Source organism: Gobius niger (genome assembly GCF_951799975.1).
Source record: "Gobius niger genome assembly, chromosome: 10".
Lineage (NCBI taxonomy): Eukaryota > Metazoa > Chordata > Actinopteri > Gobiiformes > Gobiidae > Gobius > Gobius niger.
Window position 1 is genome coordinate 25,178,579 of NC_136861.1, and position 14,815 is coordinate 25,193,393.

The following is a 14,815-nucleotide window of genomic DNA, read 5'->3' on the forward strand; positions in this document are numbered from 1 at the left end:
GACGTATTTTATTACATTGAAGATTTTAGCAATGCATCAATAATTCCACAAATTTGTCTCCACAGGGTGTCAGCTGTGCCTGTTTGCTCAAATAAGCTTTGAAAAAATGTGTCTTCGCTCATAATAATAATGAATCATTATTATTAATGATATTAAAACGTGTACTAAGGTGTATCCTCCAGCCAGGTGATTCTGACCATCAGCCTGGCTCCACATTTGGAGACAAGTCCAGGGTGTTTCACTGGGCGGCCCACTGCTCCTTACAGGTCGTTCCAGCTGCATCGGAAGGATGGGTCAAATGCAGAGGACAAATTTCGTTGTACAGTTGTTAACCAATAAAGGACCTTAACCTAACCCACACTTGAAGTGCACTTTACAAGCCAGTCTTGACAGCTTTCTCAAAACACTTCAGTTAGCCTGACTAACGCCAGACTAAATCACAAGTGATATTTAGCCTACTACTAAACTATTTAGAACACGGCCTAAAGCTCGATCAAAAAATAGCGTCACGTCTGCTGCTGTCATGTTTGATCCGTAAATAAACGTTTTTTTTTTAAAAATCCCATAGAATTAGATCCGTAAATAAACTACAAGCTTCCGTATATCGAATAGCTCGTCATCGTCTTGCCGTCCCTCCTCGTTCTGTGATTGGTTCCCAAATCCATGCAAAAATTTCGGCCATGGTCCCCAGGCTGCTGTGCAGTTCGAAATGATTCGAGCGCATACAGCAGCCTGGCGTTAGCCAGGTTACTTCACAGTCAGATTGTTGCCTTAAACCTTCCAGTGTGTGGGTGCTAAATGCTGTTTCTTTGTGTTGAATTTTCTTTATTTGTAAATGTTGACCCAAAAATAGCATGTTGATTAAAAATATAATATTTTTATTTCAGCATTTGCAGTTACATTTTAATAATTATTCACCAATATATTAACTTATTAATCTTTTGATTTATTTATTAAATTGGCAGTTTTGGTCACCCATACGCATGGTTGAGCGGTAGATCTGTAGACTATTTATTGCTATAGAAATGCTCCACACATTTTGACAGCTCTTTGGGGTTATATATTGTCCGATCACCTACTTTTAATGAGGTAATGTTGTTTGGTAACTGTTTTACAGCCTGGACGTGCCTGGACGTCTGCTGCGTGCCCCGCCTCCACGCGTCAATGCGGAAGTAGCAGCTGCGGAGCTCCTTTCTTCTGCTGCTGCATCGGTCAAAATGGCTTTGAGAGCTGCATTGAGGAACAGGTGGGGTTTCTCAGGTATGTTGGCGTGTTGGCAATGGATGAAAACTTTGTTGCAAATCTTTGATCAAGACAGTGTGGTGCTATCAGCTCCTTGGCTAACTCCACACTAGGTCAATTGCCTGCAATGTAGGGTAAAGTTCATGAGACGGTTTAGTTACTCGTTAGCATTTTGTTTGCACTCTTACTTGATTGTAATAGTAATAGTAATAGTAATAGTAATAGTAATACTAATAGTAATGCAGCCACAGTCAATACTTTCGTTCATTTCAGTCATCATTGTTTTTTGGCAAACCGGGGCTTTTAAGTCATTAATCAGCGACATGTATTAATTGTTATTATGAAAAAACAGAAGGGGGAACTGTAGTAGTCTCTTTAGCTACCGTTGTATGTTATGCATCGTGGTGAGTGTAAGGATGACACCAGGTTAGTTGCGTGCTCTTTTTAATAGATGCCGTTCAGGCAACAGGCTTCTGGCAACAACAAGCTTCATATCAGAATCACTCCGCATATAGGCGGGCACTATTTAACATCAGTATACGTGCGCGGCACTATATACTACATCCTCCTTTCTCATTTAATAAAACAAAAGTTTATCCTTAGCAATAAAGATATAAAATGTATTAAACAATATTTCAATGTATATCAATCAGGGATACATTAAACATAAAGCTATTAAACTTAGCAGAACATACCATCGCAGATCTATCTTTTTTTTTTTTTCTTTTCTTCTTTTTTTTTTTTAACACAACAGTCTTTAGATGTATGCTCTTATTGACTTAACACATAGTCTTTGAATCTCACTGGTGGCTTAATAGCTCGGCCGCTTCTAGTATGAGCCATCTGTAGAGGAGAGGAAGGCTCCACACATGCAGCCTCATCAGCACCAGCAGGGGCGTCAACAGGAGCGTCCTGGGTGCTGTCTAGCTCATCCTCAAGACTATCCGGCTCAGCGTACACCTGAATGTTGCTGGGTGTCTTCCGCAGGTGTCTCCTGTTGCGTCTGTACTGCTGTCCAGATGATGTCACTATGTCGTAGGACCGTGGTTCGGCACGTGTCGCCGTGACAACAGCAGGACGCCATCCTCTATCAGTTTGCATGTGAACCGTCCCACCAGGCAGCAGCACAGGAAGTGTCTTAGTCCCTCTGTTGTAATAGGTGCGCTGTCTTCGCTGGAGGCTCTGAAGAGTAGAATGTGCGTTAGCTGGCACTGCAGGTTGCAGCACTGTGCTTGAGCTGGGTAAAGTGCTTCTCAGGACCCTGCCCATAAGCAGTTGTGCCGGAGAATAGTCCATTCCTGTGACAGGCGTGTTCCTCAGAGTTAGAAGCGCCAGAAACGGGTCAGTGTTGGTTTGTTTGGCCTTCTTCAACAGGTATTTAACAGTCTTCACAGTTCTCTCGGCCAGGCCATTAGACTGCGCATAGCCAGGGCTGGAGTGAGTGAGCTTAATGCCCCATGCTGCTGCAAACTGTCTCATTTCTTGGCTTGCAAATGGCACATGGTCGCACACAATCTCTTTTGGTATTCCCACCCTGGCAAATACTGATTTCATCTTGTTAATGACTGTGTGTGCTGTCTTGTCTCTGATGTTTAGTACTTCCGGGTATTTGGAGAAATAATCCACAACCAGAAGAAATGACTGTCCACTGATTTCAAATATATCAGCTCCTACTTTCAGCCAAGGAAGCTCTGGGATTTCATGAGAGATCATTGGCTCCCTCTGGTGGCGCGGTTGGAACTGCTGGCAAGTTGCACACGACTCGATCATTTTTTCAATGTCTCGTGTCATACCTGGCCAATACCAGTGTACTCTGGCCAGAGCTTTGGTGCGCTGCATACCTTGGTGCGCTACATGCAGCCTCTGTAACATGTTTGACCTCATTGTGCTTGGAAGAATAATTCTGTCTTCTGCAAACATTATTCCTTCTCTTATTGACACTGCGTGCCTAATAGGCCAGTACTGTATCACCCTTTTGTCAACTTGTTTTCTGTGCTGTGGCCAGCCGTGCTGATGAATGTCCTGCAATGTTTGTAATATGTTGTCTTTTTGTGTCTCAGACTTCAACTGTGCCAGAGTCTCAGGGCTCAGGGCATCTGTAGGCTCAAGAGCATAGATTACTTTTTCGTCAAAATTGTCACACTGTTTCTGTTGCTCTAGTGTAGTCGCTCTTGAGAGTGTGTCAGCAATCAGTAACTCTTTCCCTGGCGTGTAGATTACATTCAGGTCATAGCGTTGCAGCTGAAGTAGCATCCGCTGTAGTCTGGACGGAGCTGTTCCCAGTGGCTTTCTCAAGATTGTTTCCAAAGGTTTGTGATCTGACTGCACATTAACCTTGACTCCATAGGCGTACTGATGAAAGCGCTTGACTGAAAACACGATAGCCAGAAGCTCCTTCTCTATCTGTGCATAGTTTTTCTCTGTGTCTGTTAGAGCTCTGGATGCGTAGGCGATAGGATGTCCATCTTGCATTAGACATGCACCTAACCCATCCTTTGATGCGTCTGCTTGTATCACAACAGCTTTCTTTGGGTCGAAGAATTTGAGAACAGGGGCTGTTACGAGTGCATTCTTTAGGTTTGTTACGGCTTCCTCATGTTCATGTTGCCACTGCCATACACTGTCCTTTCTCAGCAGTTGTCTTAATGGCGCTGTGGCTGTCGCTTCGCCAGGTATGTACTGTGCAAGATACTTGATCATCCCAAGCATGCGTTGCAGTGCAGGTCTGTCTGTGGGTGAAGGCATGTCGACTATTGCCTTAACTTTTGCATTGTCCACTTTGACACCCTCCGAGGTTACAACATGACCCATGTATTTGACACTGTTCACCTTGTATTGGATCTTGTCTTTATTGAATTTGACGTTGGCCTCCTTTGCTCTAGTCATCACTTTTTGCAGTATTTCGTCATGTTCCTTGTCTGTGGATGCAGCAATAATCATGTCATCAGCGATTATGTGAACACCCGTGATGTTCCCAAATGTTTCACAGTTGCGCTGCTGGAAAACTTCACTCGCCGACTTAATTCCAAATGGTAGGCGCTTAAACCTATAGCGCCCCCATGGTGTATTGAAAGTGCACAGTAGCGACGACTCCGTGTCCAGCTTTATTTGCCAATAGCCGTCCTTCTCATCCAGCACAGTGAAGATTTTCTTGCCTGCAAGTTTGCACAACACCTCATCTGCTGTGGGTATTGAGTAATGCTGTCTCAGAATTGCTTTATTTAAGTCTGTAGGATCTAGGCAAACCCTCAACTTCTTCTTGTCTTTCTTTTCAGTGACTACAAGGCTATTGACCCACGTTGTTGGCTCGGTCACTTGCTCAATAACATCTGCCTTTAACAGGTCACCCAGCGTGTCTCTCAGTCTATCCAGAACTGCCAGTGGTATTTTCCTGCAGCCATGTATGACAGGAGTGACTGTAGGGTCAATGTGGATGTGATGTTCACCCGAGAACTCACCAAGACCTTCAAAGACACTTGCATGTTGCTTGAGCAGCTCCTCTTTTGTAGTTGGGAACTCGACTGCTAGCGTGTCAACGTCCATCCTCTTTATCAGACCTAATGCTTCACATGCATCCTTGCCTAGGATAGCTGTGCCTGAGTGGTTTGATACGTAGAACAGCAGGTTGGATTTGGTGTGGGCAGTGGAGCATTCCAGTGAAACTGTACCTTCCGGTTTCAGCCGAACTCCACCATACGCCACTAACACAGTCTTTGTCGGTTTCAGTTGCAAGCTTAGTCGCTTTTCGCGTCTGGCTTTCTGGTTCATTGTATTGTACACAGCCTGGGGTAGTACATTTGTTTCTGCTCCTGTGTCCAACTTAAACTTAACTGACATGTCACCAGCATTTACGTTAGCATACCAGGAGTTGTCTCTTTTAGTGCTTATGTGGTCAATGTTCACTGTCCCAATGAAAAGTGTGTCTATTTCTGGACTCAAATCATGCACTTTCATATTATGTGTTGCTTTAGACTCACACATCTTTGCGTAGTGATTGAGCTTACCACACTTTCGGCACGAGACTCCAAATGCTGGACAAAGTCTCGGTTGATGTGACTTTCCACATTTCCTGCACACGGGACCTTTTATTTTCTTGCCGTCTCTTTGGACTTGTGGTTTTCTTCCTTGTTTCCAATACTGGTTGTCTTTGCCTTTGGTCTTGTTCACTGCATGTATTGCTCTTTCTTGTGTTGTTGCGCTCATTGCTTGTATTTGAGCTTTGGCCGTCTCCGCTGCTCTGCAGATGTCAATCGCTCTCTCCAGCGTGAGATCAGACTCTCTTAACAGCCTTTCTTTGAGCCGTGGATCATTCAAACTGAACACAATCTTGTCCCTGATCATGTCGTTTTCTGATGCGCCAAATTCACAGTCCTTGCTTTTCTGTCTCAACTCAGTCAGATATTTCTCAATGGTAACTGACTCTGCCATGGGATGAGCCCAAAACTGATGTCTTTCGAACACTGTGTTTTTCTTTGGCTGGCAATATGCTCTGAACGCATATAAAATATCATCCACGGTTAGCTCTGCTTCATCCACTTGTACAACGTCAAGTGTGTTGTATACTTCAAGAGCGTCTTCTCCTAGGGCATGCAGTAAGATGGCTACCTGTACTTTAGCTTCTTTACCTTCAGCACCACTTGCAGTCATGTATATTTGAAAGCGTTGTTCCCATCTTCTCCAGTTTTCGCTTATATTGCCAGTTAGCACCAGCGGGGACGGTAGTTTAAACTGCTCCATTTCTCTCCCGCTCCCGAGCGTAGCTGCCTGCTCGCTCACGCTAGCTTAGTTGTTAGCAAAAGTCCGTGTCTAACTTCGGCAAAAAAAAATAAAAAAAATACTGGACCAGCTTCTGACACCATGTAGTAGTCTCTTTAGCTACCGTTGTATGTTATGCATCGTGGTGAGTGTAAGGATGACACCAGGTTAGTTGCGTGCTCTTTTTAATAGATGCCGTTCAGGCAACAGGCTTCTGGCAACAACAAGCTTCATATCAGAATCACTCCGCATATAGGCGGGCACTATTTAACATCAGTATACGTGCGCGGCACTATATACTACAGGAACAATGTGCAACTATAATGTGTAGTATTGTTCAAAGAGCAATGGTGCTGAGCTATCACATAGTTGTGGCAAAAGGGAATGTGGTATTATATAAATAATTGTGCAGGACAACGTTATTACTGTTGTGAAAGTAAAGACATGAACAAAAGTAAAGACATGAACAGAGAATAATAAAGCGAAACAAGGAAAAGTGCCATGTTATCAATGTGCATGTATACTGTGGCTAATGTGAAGGTACAGGAGAGCATGCGCTGTAAATTGACACATTGAGACATTATTGCCTGTAACAAGCAGAAACAAGAGTGAACAGAAAAAAGAGGCTCCAAAAATTATCACACTATCAAAGTGAGTGTACACCATAAGTACATGTGATATGATGATGCAGTGGTTAGCGCTTTTGCTTCACAGTTAGAAGGTCCCGGGTTCAATTCCTAAGTCAGAAGGAGTCTTTCTGTGCAGATGTGCATGTTTCCCCTACAACTACAAACAATAGGTTGCACATCAGCACTGAATGGCTCCGTCTGACTTAGAAATTATAATTAAGCGTGATCATTTTTGGACACTTGTTCTTATTTGTCTCTGTTCACACTTGCTTCTGCTTGTTACAGTTACATGTAAGAGTACCTGTTTACATGTGTAATTATTATCACTATAAAAAAAATAAGAACAATCAATAAAAATGCCTGGGGTCATGTCTTCACTTTCACAACAGTAAAAGTCCTGCAACATTAAAATGTATGCACAATACCACATTCCCTTTTGCCACAACTATGTGATAGCTCAGCACCATTAATTGCTCCATTTCATTCATACTGTATTGGCTTGGCGGTTTTGTTATGATTGTATGATGTCACTTTTGAATGAAATAAAAAAAAAAAAAATGAAATGAATACCTTTATTGCACCATGTCAAGGTGTAATAAAGGTATTCATTTTCATTGTTACATGTTGTACTTTCTTGTTGCACATTGTACTGCCTTGTACATTGTTCCCCCTTGTTACACATTGTTCTACCTTGTTACTCTGAAGAAGGGATTGATTTAATTTCTAAATTCCAGTTGTACTGTTTTCTTTGTCCACCTGAATGTGTGAGTTTCCTTATTTAATCATACACACTTTTTGTGCATGTGCAGGCCTTGTCTCCCAGCTGTCCTCCAGCGGCTGTCATGGCAGAGTATCTTCAGTTTTTGTCTCTCAGATGAGAAATAATACAACTTCACCCAAGATCAACGTTGACTTTAACAAAAGCACAGGTTTGTTATCATACCCCATGTTCATAGATAGTAGGGCTTGGGAAAACATCAGTTTGCATTTGTATTGCAATACTTTTTGCAGCGATATTGATACTATTGATACAAAAATATCGATACTTTGCCAAAGTATACTTATACTATAATGGAAATTTTTGCACTTCTATTACAATGCCGAGATGCTTTTGTTTGTTTCTTTTTTCTTTTCTTTTTTAAATGAGAAGCTTAGTTTAGTGTAGCTTGAAATTAAGCAATTTCAGGTCTCTGTTTATGTGCTACTATGTGTTTTTTTGCACTCCTTTAGTTTTTCAGGGTCAGTTTTTTCAGGAAGTTACTGCATTTTGTCACATTTTGTAATGTTATCGCACTTCTTAATCCTAACACTTCAATATATGTCAAATGGCATTTGGTGTAGATGCAGTAATATTTCCAAATACCTTTGAAAACACAGTACTAATTTAATTCTTTGTTTCATCAAATTTGACACTAAATTATACAGTGTATTTGTGCTTCTGTTTTGTAGGTGTGGCTGTGCTGTCCATGCAGAGTCCTCCAGTGAACAGCCTCAGCTTAGACTTCCTAACAGAGCTGTGCATCAATCTGGAGAAACTGGAGATGGACAAAGCTTGCAGAGGCCTAATCATCACCTCGGTACAACGATACATCTGTGTCTGTGCATATCCTTAAGCTGGATTTCATTTTAGTAAACTGCTTTTTACTGTCACCCAGAGCCAGCCCAAAGTATTCTCAGCCGGGCTGGACATTCTGGAGATGTATGGCAAGAGCCCTGAGCGCTGTGGGGAGTTCTGGAGGGCTGTTCAGGAAATGTGGCTCAAGATGTACAAATCAAACATGGTCACCATAGCAGCAATCAATGTATGTATATACTATGAAACTATAAACAATTATTCATGAATTAATTTTCAACCAACATAATGATATTAAAAAATAAAACGTTTTCACTTCTAATATTTACACCAGTCCTTACATACTGAATGCTCTCTCTTCACAGGGCTCCAGTCCTGCAGGAGGCTGTCTTTTGTCAATGACATGTGACTACAGAATAATGGTCGACAACCCTCGCTACAGTATTGGCCTTAATGAGACGCTGCTCGGCATCGTAGCTCCTTTCTGGTAAAGAGGAACCATTATTTTAAAAAAATACCATACCTTTCTACTTCAGTTTGTGTCAGTGTCTGTTTGTTCTTTGTGCAGGTTCAAAGACACCATGGTGAACACTGTAGGTCACCGCAACACAGAGCTGGCCTTGGAGCTCGGTCTCCTCTACAGTCCCTCTGAGGCTCTCAAGATCGGGCTTGTGGACCAGCTCGTACCTCAGGATCAGCTACTCACCACTGCCACTGAAACTATGACAAAGTGGTTGGCTATTCCAGGTATGGAAACAAAAGCAAAAGATTTCATCATGAATTATTTTTTATTCACTACTCCAAGTAGAGATGGTGAATGTGAGACCTCATGAAACACTGAACTCCTTTGAAACAGTTCTAACACACTTCATTATATTGGAGAGTAGCACCATTTTGTGGCTGTCCGCAGAACTGCATCTTATTGGAATGGGAAAAGAACCTCGTTTGCATCCAGAATCACTAGCTTAAAATACGCCTCATAAGATTGATAGCTTAGTTAAGCAGAGAGCTCTAAGTCATCTCTAGTAGATTTGACACTGGGCTTGAAAAAAAGTGTTGGCTCTTCTTTGATTTTCAAGAATGTGGTGACTCAAAGTTAATTCCCCCATTTTTTAAGGGGTACACTTTTTGCACAAAGAGTAAAGTATGGCTTTGCACAGGTCCCCATAACACATTTTCAGATTATTTTAAAACATATTTGTGTGGTAGTTTGGATGTCAAGTATGAGTGCAGCCTTATAATTTTCCTTTTTTTTTTTTGCAGATCATGCCAGACAAATCACAAAGTCCATGATGAGGAAGCCAACTGTTGACAAGCTGACGTCCAACAGAGAGGCGGACACACAGAACTTTGTCAACTTCATCACTAAAGACTCCATCCAGAAGTCGCTGCGCATGTACCTCGAGATGCTCAAGAAGAGAAAGGCCTGAGTGATCGTCGAGCCCTTTGTAATACACTCATTTTTGAAAACATTGTGCCTGAACTAACTGTAAAATAACCTCTCAGATTGCTATAAATTTGATGTAAATAAAAGGATATCAATCAGTTGTTCTTTGTTTTCAAGTGGTGAAACAATATAAAACACAGACAAATCCAGGGACCTGAGTTTTATTAGTACTTGATGATGTAGTGCCCTGGTGAGTGAGGAGTCCACTCAGGCAGAGAGAGCGACCTCCACAGGGAAGTGATCACTCACAGCCAGCGCCTATCAGACACAAAGATGACCAGACTCAGATCCACAATTATATCAAGGGAGTGTTTAAAAAGTCACTTTCATCTAGACTGAGCTGTACGACCTCAAACTGATGACTCCACAGTGATTTAGAATAGATCTTAGTAATCCATTTGTTTCTTATCATCCTATACAGTATAACAAATTGACACTGCAGCAACCTCTTTTATAATAGTTTAAATACTAACATTTTATATTTATTTAATTCATTATGTCCCCCTGTTGAGTGTGTTTACCAGATCATTCTTCAGATTTAGAGCCACTTGGAAATCATAGACTTTGGCAGTGCCTGGTACCACTCCTTCCAATGCATCGTCTGTCACCACAATCCTGTGAGCAGAGGAGGGCAGGTGAGTGGAAGAACTGTATTTGTAAGACCATGTGAAAGTACCTGTCATATGCACAGTCGGTGTGTGTCACGGTCGTGTCAGCCTCATTGGGGATCAGCCAGTGGAAGCTTTTATCTGTGTAGAGACGGATCTGGTTCCACTCTGAGGCCGTCACGTATCTACAGTCACTGTTGAAGTCGCCCAGCAGTACAATGTTCTGACAAAGGAAACACTTTAAGAGATTCCTCAAATTAAGTATTGCGTTCAAGTCTAGATTTTGATGTGAACTTTTCAGATGGCTGAGCCTATAGACCAGGTCAAAACATCTGAAATTTGAAAGTTAAAAGGCAAATTTTCCCATTGAATTCAAGCCTGTCCACCACATCATTATTAAACTATGGGTTTTACAAATATCTCCCTTTTCCCTGTTTTGAGACCTTTTGACCACTAAAAGTGTAGAATATTTTGATTTATATTGTTAATTACTACGGTCAGACTCATTTTGTATCACTGAGCTGAGACCCATTGATAGGCACCTTTTAATGTTATTGAATGCAACATGAATGCAACAAATTTGTGTCTTTGTTTTTCCCCCATACATTTGTGTTCCAGCGCAGGCGGACATCAGACACCACATCGTACAGCGCGTCAACTTCCTTCAGGGCAAAGTCAGGAGATGTGTGCTGTGGGATCAGGGTAAACCTCTCCTGAGCTAAAAGTACACAAAATAACTATCATTGTTTATGTATTGGAATGGATTATGACAGCAACTATGAATGATAAGTCTGTCTCAGGGCTTTCAATCGTCACGTAGGCCGAATTGATTCTTTTGGGAGAAACTTGAAATCAAATAATGGGGTAGAATAGCATAGGCCTTGGAATGCCTGATGAATAAACTAAATGTTTCTAGTCATATGGGCTTGGGCAAGCTCAAGCTGTTACAAGTGTACAGCAGTGGCACACAGGCCGTTCTTCTGATTATGTGAGGGAGCCAAATAGTTTGTTTGAATTTATCCCTTTGTTGGACCAGGGTTAGTACCATAGCATAAAAGTAGCCTAGTTTAATAATCCTGTATAGGCTTGACATCTGGTTTAAACCATGTGGTACTTTCCTTGGTCCTTTAACTTTAAGAAAAAAAGTGGATAGTTGTATCAAGATGACTATGGAACTCTTTTCCTGATGACATAGGAGCAAGTGTAAGAGGAACTTCAATAACTTGGCCAATAGTGGGCCTAGTATTGGAGAATGCGGTAGTATAGTGAAAAATGAATGTTACCAGTGTTGGAGGAAAACATAACAACAAAGGGCTCTCTGATGAATGTGTCATTGCCAAACAGCTCAGAGCCATCATCAAACAGGTAGCTGTTCACCACAGACACAGTCTCCTCCCTGTAACCCCACAAGAACACAGGTAGTATAGAAAGGAAAAGTACTATGTGATAACTTTAGTAACAGAATTTGAATGAGACAATATGCGGAGAATAAAGATGAGTGGCATCCCTCCTGCCCACTGACCTGTAGAGGAACAGATATCTCTCTTTGTAGGAGCTGCGTCCCAGAGGCTCACTCACAATGTTTTTGTATGTGAACTCAGATCCTCCACTGAAGAACACAACAGCAGTTTAATATACAGAGCCGGTGCTGGCCCTTCTGGGGCCCTAAGCAAAAATCCACATAGGGGCCCTATAGTACGCATCCCATGGTTATTCGACGAAGAGTGAATCCATTTACGATCAAAAACGGTTCCCCTGTGCAGTAGTGCAGGGCAGAGGTGGAACATAGTGACCTCAATTCAGGTACCGCCCCTCAGTGTGAGAACCACTCTCATCTCTGGTCCCTTACCCACAGTTTCGGAACCGCTGATTTAAAACTAACTGAAACCTGCATCTGACAGTTAGTTATGTCTGACCGCTGAGAATTAGTCTGTGGGTAGCCCAATTTGTTTTAGACTCTGGTTCCATTCAGAGAACCACAGTTACTGTAAGTAACTGCGCGCATGAGAAACGTGTGGATTCAACTCATTAACAACGCGTTGATTAATCAGTGTAACAACACCGTAGTTTGAGTGAGATGCGGGGCCCTTGTGGCTGCAGGGGCCCTATGCAACTTGCATAGTTTGCCTATAGGAAAAACCGGCTCTGTTAATATATATATAATATAAAGTTGCATGGACTTTGATGTCTCACATGTTACATGTAGGGGTGTGAACTGACCTGTTGACATGAGCCATGAGCCTCTTTGTGGCGGACAAGTCGCTGTCTCTCACCTCCTGAATCAAGATGATGTCATAACGGTGGACAATCTGCAACCCATGATATACAAACAGAAGTAGATGAAGATTGCATTTTGTAATTAAAGTGGAGTGGTTCAGAAACAGACCATTATTTTAATTAATACAGGACAACAGTATCTAGTAGGTGTAATACATTCCTGAGTCTTGAGTCTCAGCGAGAAAAGTTTTCTACCATTCATTCTGATCATTCATTCATGGGTGAACAGGCTCCTGTTCACCCATTTATTCCAGAAATACTATAGCCTTTCAGCCTTTTTTTTTACCTGAAGAAAACATCACAGTTTAATGTCAAAATACACCGTGTGTTGTTTGCTTTATAACTAGTATACTCAACTAGATACTCCTCCTTTCTGCCTGTACCCATTACCAATGCAGTAGGTGACACTGTTTTATGTTTCTGACCTTACTGATGATGTCCATAAGAGTGGTATTGGATGCCTTCTTGTCTCCAAACGACTTGATGTTGAAGGCTCCCAGCAGCAGTCCGCCACACACATGCAGCATTGCCACACAAATACACACAGCAGACAGTAGATGCATCCTGGAAGCACAAAGTAAACTTACTAAAAAACAACCCTAACTAACCTCTCTGCTGCCTGTGCCTGTGAGAATGAGACCGTCCCATCTGGACCTGTTCACATGTGACCATTGGTGACCGGTTATCTCTGACGAGGCAGCAGTGGAGGGTAGAGCACAGTTGGTTTTGGTGCATTGGATAAAACATTGCAAACATTTAAAAGTTGTGTCCTTACACACACTTACCGTGTTAGTCAAGCTCTCTTGTCAAAGGTTAAACTAAGTGTTCAGAATCTTAAGAATTTGAGTGCAAACATATTGTATGAACTTTGGGCATTTTAGAACAGAAGCTTATGAGTTATCATGATGTGATATACTAAATGGCTAGTTCTAAAAAATTACAATGTGTTTGGAATACAATGGCTGGTGGTTGTTTGGACCAATGTCACAGTTTTGCAGCCTTACTTGTGTCAGTATACGCCAGGGCAGCTGTGGCTACAATAGTAGCTTAGCACCACTGAGTATGGGGTGAAAGAATTAGGACCACAGTGTGCCTTTAAGCAGCTTGTCACCTCAGGCTTGTAAAGTGCAATACAAGTGTAGGTCATTATTAGTTATTGACTATTGGTCAATAATAACACGAACTTCTTGTGAAAGTACACTATTTCAACTGAAAACTCCGTCCCTCTACCATGAAATGGCAGGATTAGTAATTGACAATAAAGACCCTGAACTAGAATAACAGACTTAGGCTACACATGACTGTGGAACAGATTTACTTACAGAGGTTTGAAAATTAAAAGCCAATGAAATACATCATTTACTAATGTGATACAAGTTAAATGAATAAGCAGACATGCCAACTTTCTCATACAAATTGAATATTGCGTTTACCATTTCATCACACACTGCTGCTACTACTGTCACAATTACTGCATTGAAAACCTAGTACAGTAATACAACTGTGAAAACTGTTAGAAGTATATCATCTACTATCCCTACTACCACAGTAGTAATGTCTGCTATCAATGACCAATCATTTACCTGTCTGTTTTCCTGGTGCGCAGTGAGTCTTCTGTAAAGTGACTGTATTCAGATTGGAACAAAACCCCGTCCCTGGTGTGGTCTTTATTTACCTGTGATGCCATGTGATCCATCAGTTTGCATGAGGGGGGGTGGTTTAACCTGACATACTCCTTCCAACTTCTTCTTTCAACTCAACATGAAACTTAGAAACTGACTATGTTTTCTTGGCATTTCTGAAACATATCATTCAAAACAGCAATATAATTAATCAAAAGGCCCCCCCCCCAAACTGAACCTAATATTTTGTAACTGTAACTGTTAAATGTTTTGTAACTGTAATTTTATAACTCTTGTTTTATGGTTTTACTGTAGCTTTAAAACAGGAATAGAATCATGAAGTTCCGCTTTGATTGTGGTTGCTATCACCTTATATCACCTTATGATAGCAACCATATCAGAGAGAACCAGTGACAAAGCACCAAATGTGCTATACTAGAACTTGATACTCAATGTAAATGGAAAAGATTGTTTTATTTAGTTAAGAGCGCAATATAAAATTGATAAGAAAGCTGTTAAGGGAAGAAATGAGGACTGAACAGATGACATTTATTTGAAGATAAGTGTGATGCATTTACGGCCATCTTGGGCCATCTACATGGCCCAATTTTTCTTTAGCATGTAGGCCTAACAAGAGGATGATGCTATTAATACCTATACTG

General features: G+C 41.5%; 2 protein-coding genes across 2 annotated transcripts; one reads left to right on the forward strand and one right to left on the reverse strand.

Annotated features, from left to right (window-relative positions):
* Nucleotides 1–1,185: 1,185 nt before the first annotated feature.
* eci1 (enoyl-CoA delta isomerase 1) lies at nt 1,186–9,758 on the forward strand. Its single transcript, XM_079564838.1, has 7 exons — nt 1,186–1,260; nt 7,436–7,555; nt 8,076–8,203; nt 8,282–8,428; nt 8,565–8,686; nt 8,768–8,946; nt 9,463–9,758. The coding sequence occupies exons 1-7, from the start codon at nt 1,218–1,220 to the stop codon at nt 9,627–9,629; spliced, it is 906 nt and encodes a 301-aa protein (XP_079420964.1). The 5' UTR covers nt 1,186–1,217; the 3' UTR covers nt 9,630–9,758.
* dnase1 (deoxyribonuclease I) lies at nt 9,709–14,306 on the reverse strand. The gene is made up of 9 exons (XM_079564837.1): nt 14,115–14,306; nt 12,957–13,095; nt 12,475–12,563; nt 11,777–11,863; nt 11,538–11,650; nt 10,860–10,972; nt 10,323–10,477; nt 10,168–10,261; nt 9,709–9,904 (listed from the first exon to the last, which is right to left on the reverse strand). Exons 1-9 carry the CDS (start codon nt 14,225–14,227, stop codon nt 9,854–9,856), a joined length of 954 nt encoding a protein of 317 aa, XP_079420963.1. The 5' UTR covers nt 14,228–14,306; the 3' UTR covers nt 9,709–9,853.
* Nucleotides 14,307–14,815: the final 509 nt, after the last annotated feature.

Bases quoted from the DNA above. Each gene is read 5' to 3' on its own strand.
- dnase1 (XM_079564837.1), bottom strand. From the start codon at position 14,227: ATGGATCACATGGCATCACAGGTAAATAAAGACCACACCAGGGACGGG. The intron at 11,864-12,474 runs GTCAGTTCACAC...TGTGTTCTTCAG, and splicing joins CTCATGGCTCATGTCAACAG to TGGAGGATCTGAGTTCACAT. The intron at 11,651-11,776 runs GTCAGTGGGCAG...GTGGGGTTACAG, and splicing joins AGATATCTGTTCCTCTACAG to GGAGGAGACTGTGTCTGTGG.
- eci1 (XM_079564838.1), top strand. From the start codon at position 1,218: ATGGCTTTGAGAGCTGCATTGAGGAACAGGTGGGGTTTCTCAG. The intron at 8,429-8,564 runs GTATGTATATAC...CTCTCTTCACAG, and splicing joins TCACCATAGCAGCAATCAAT to GGCTCCAGTCCTGCAGGAGG. The intron at 8,687-8,767 runs GTAAAGAGGAAC...TTCTTTGTGCAG, and splicing joins GGCATCGTAGCTCCTTTCTG to GTTCAAAGACACCATGGTGA.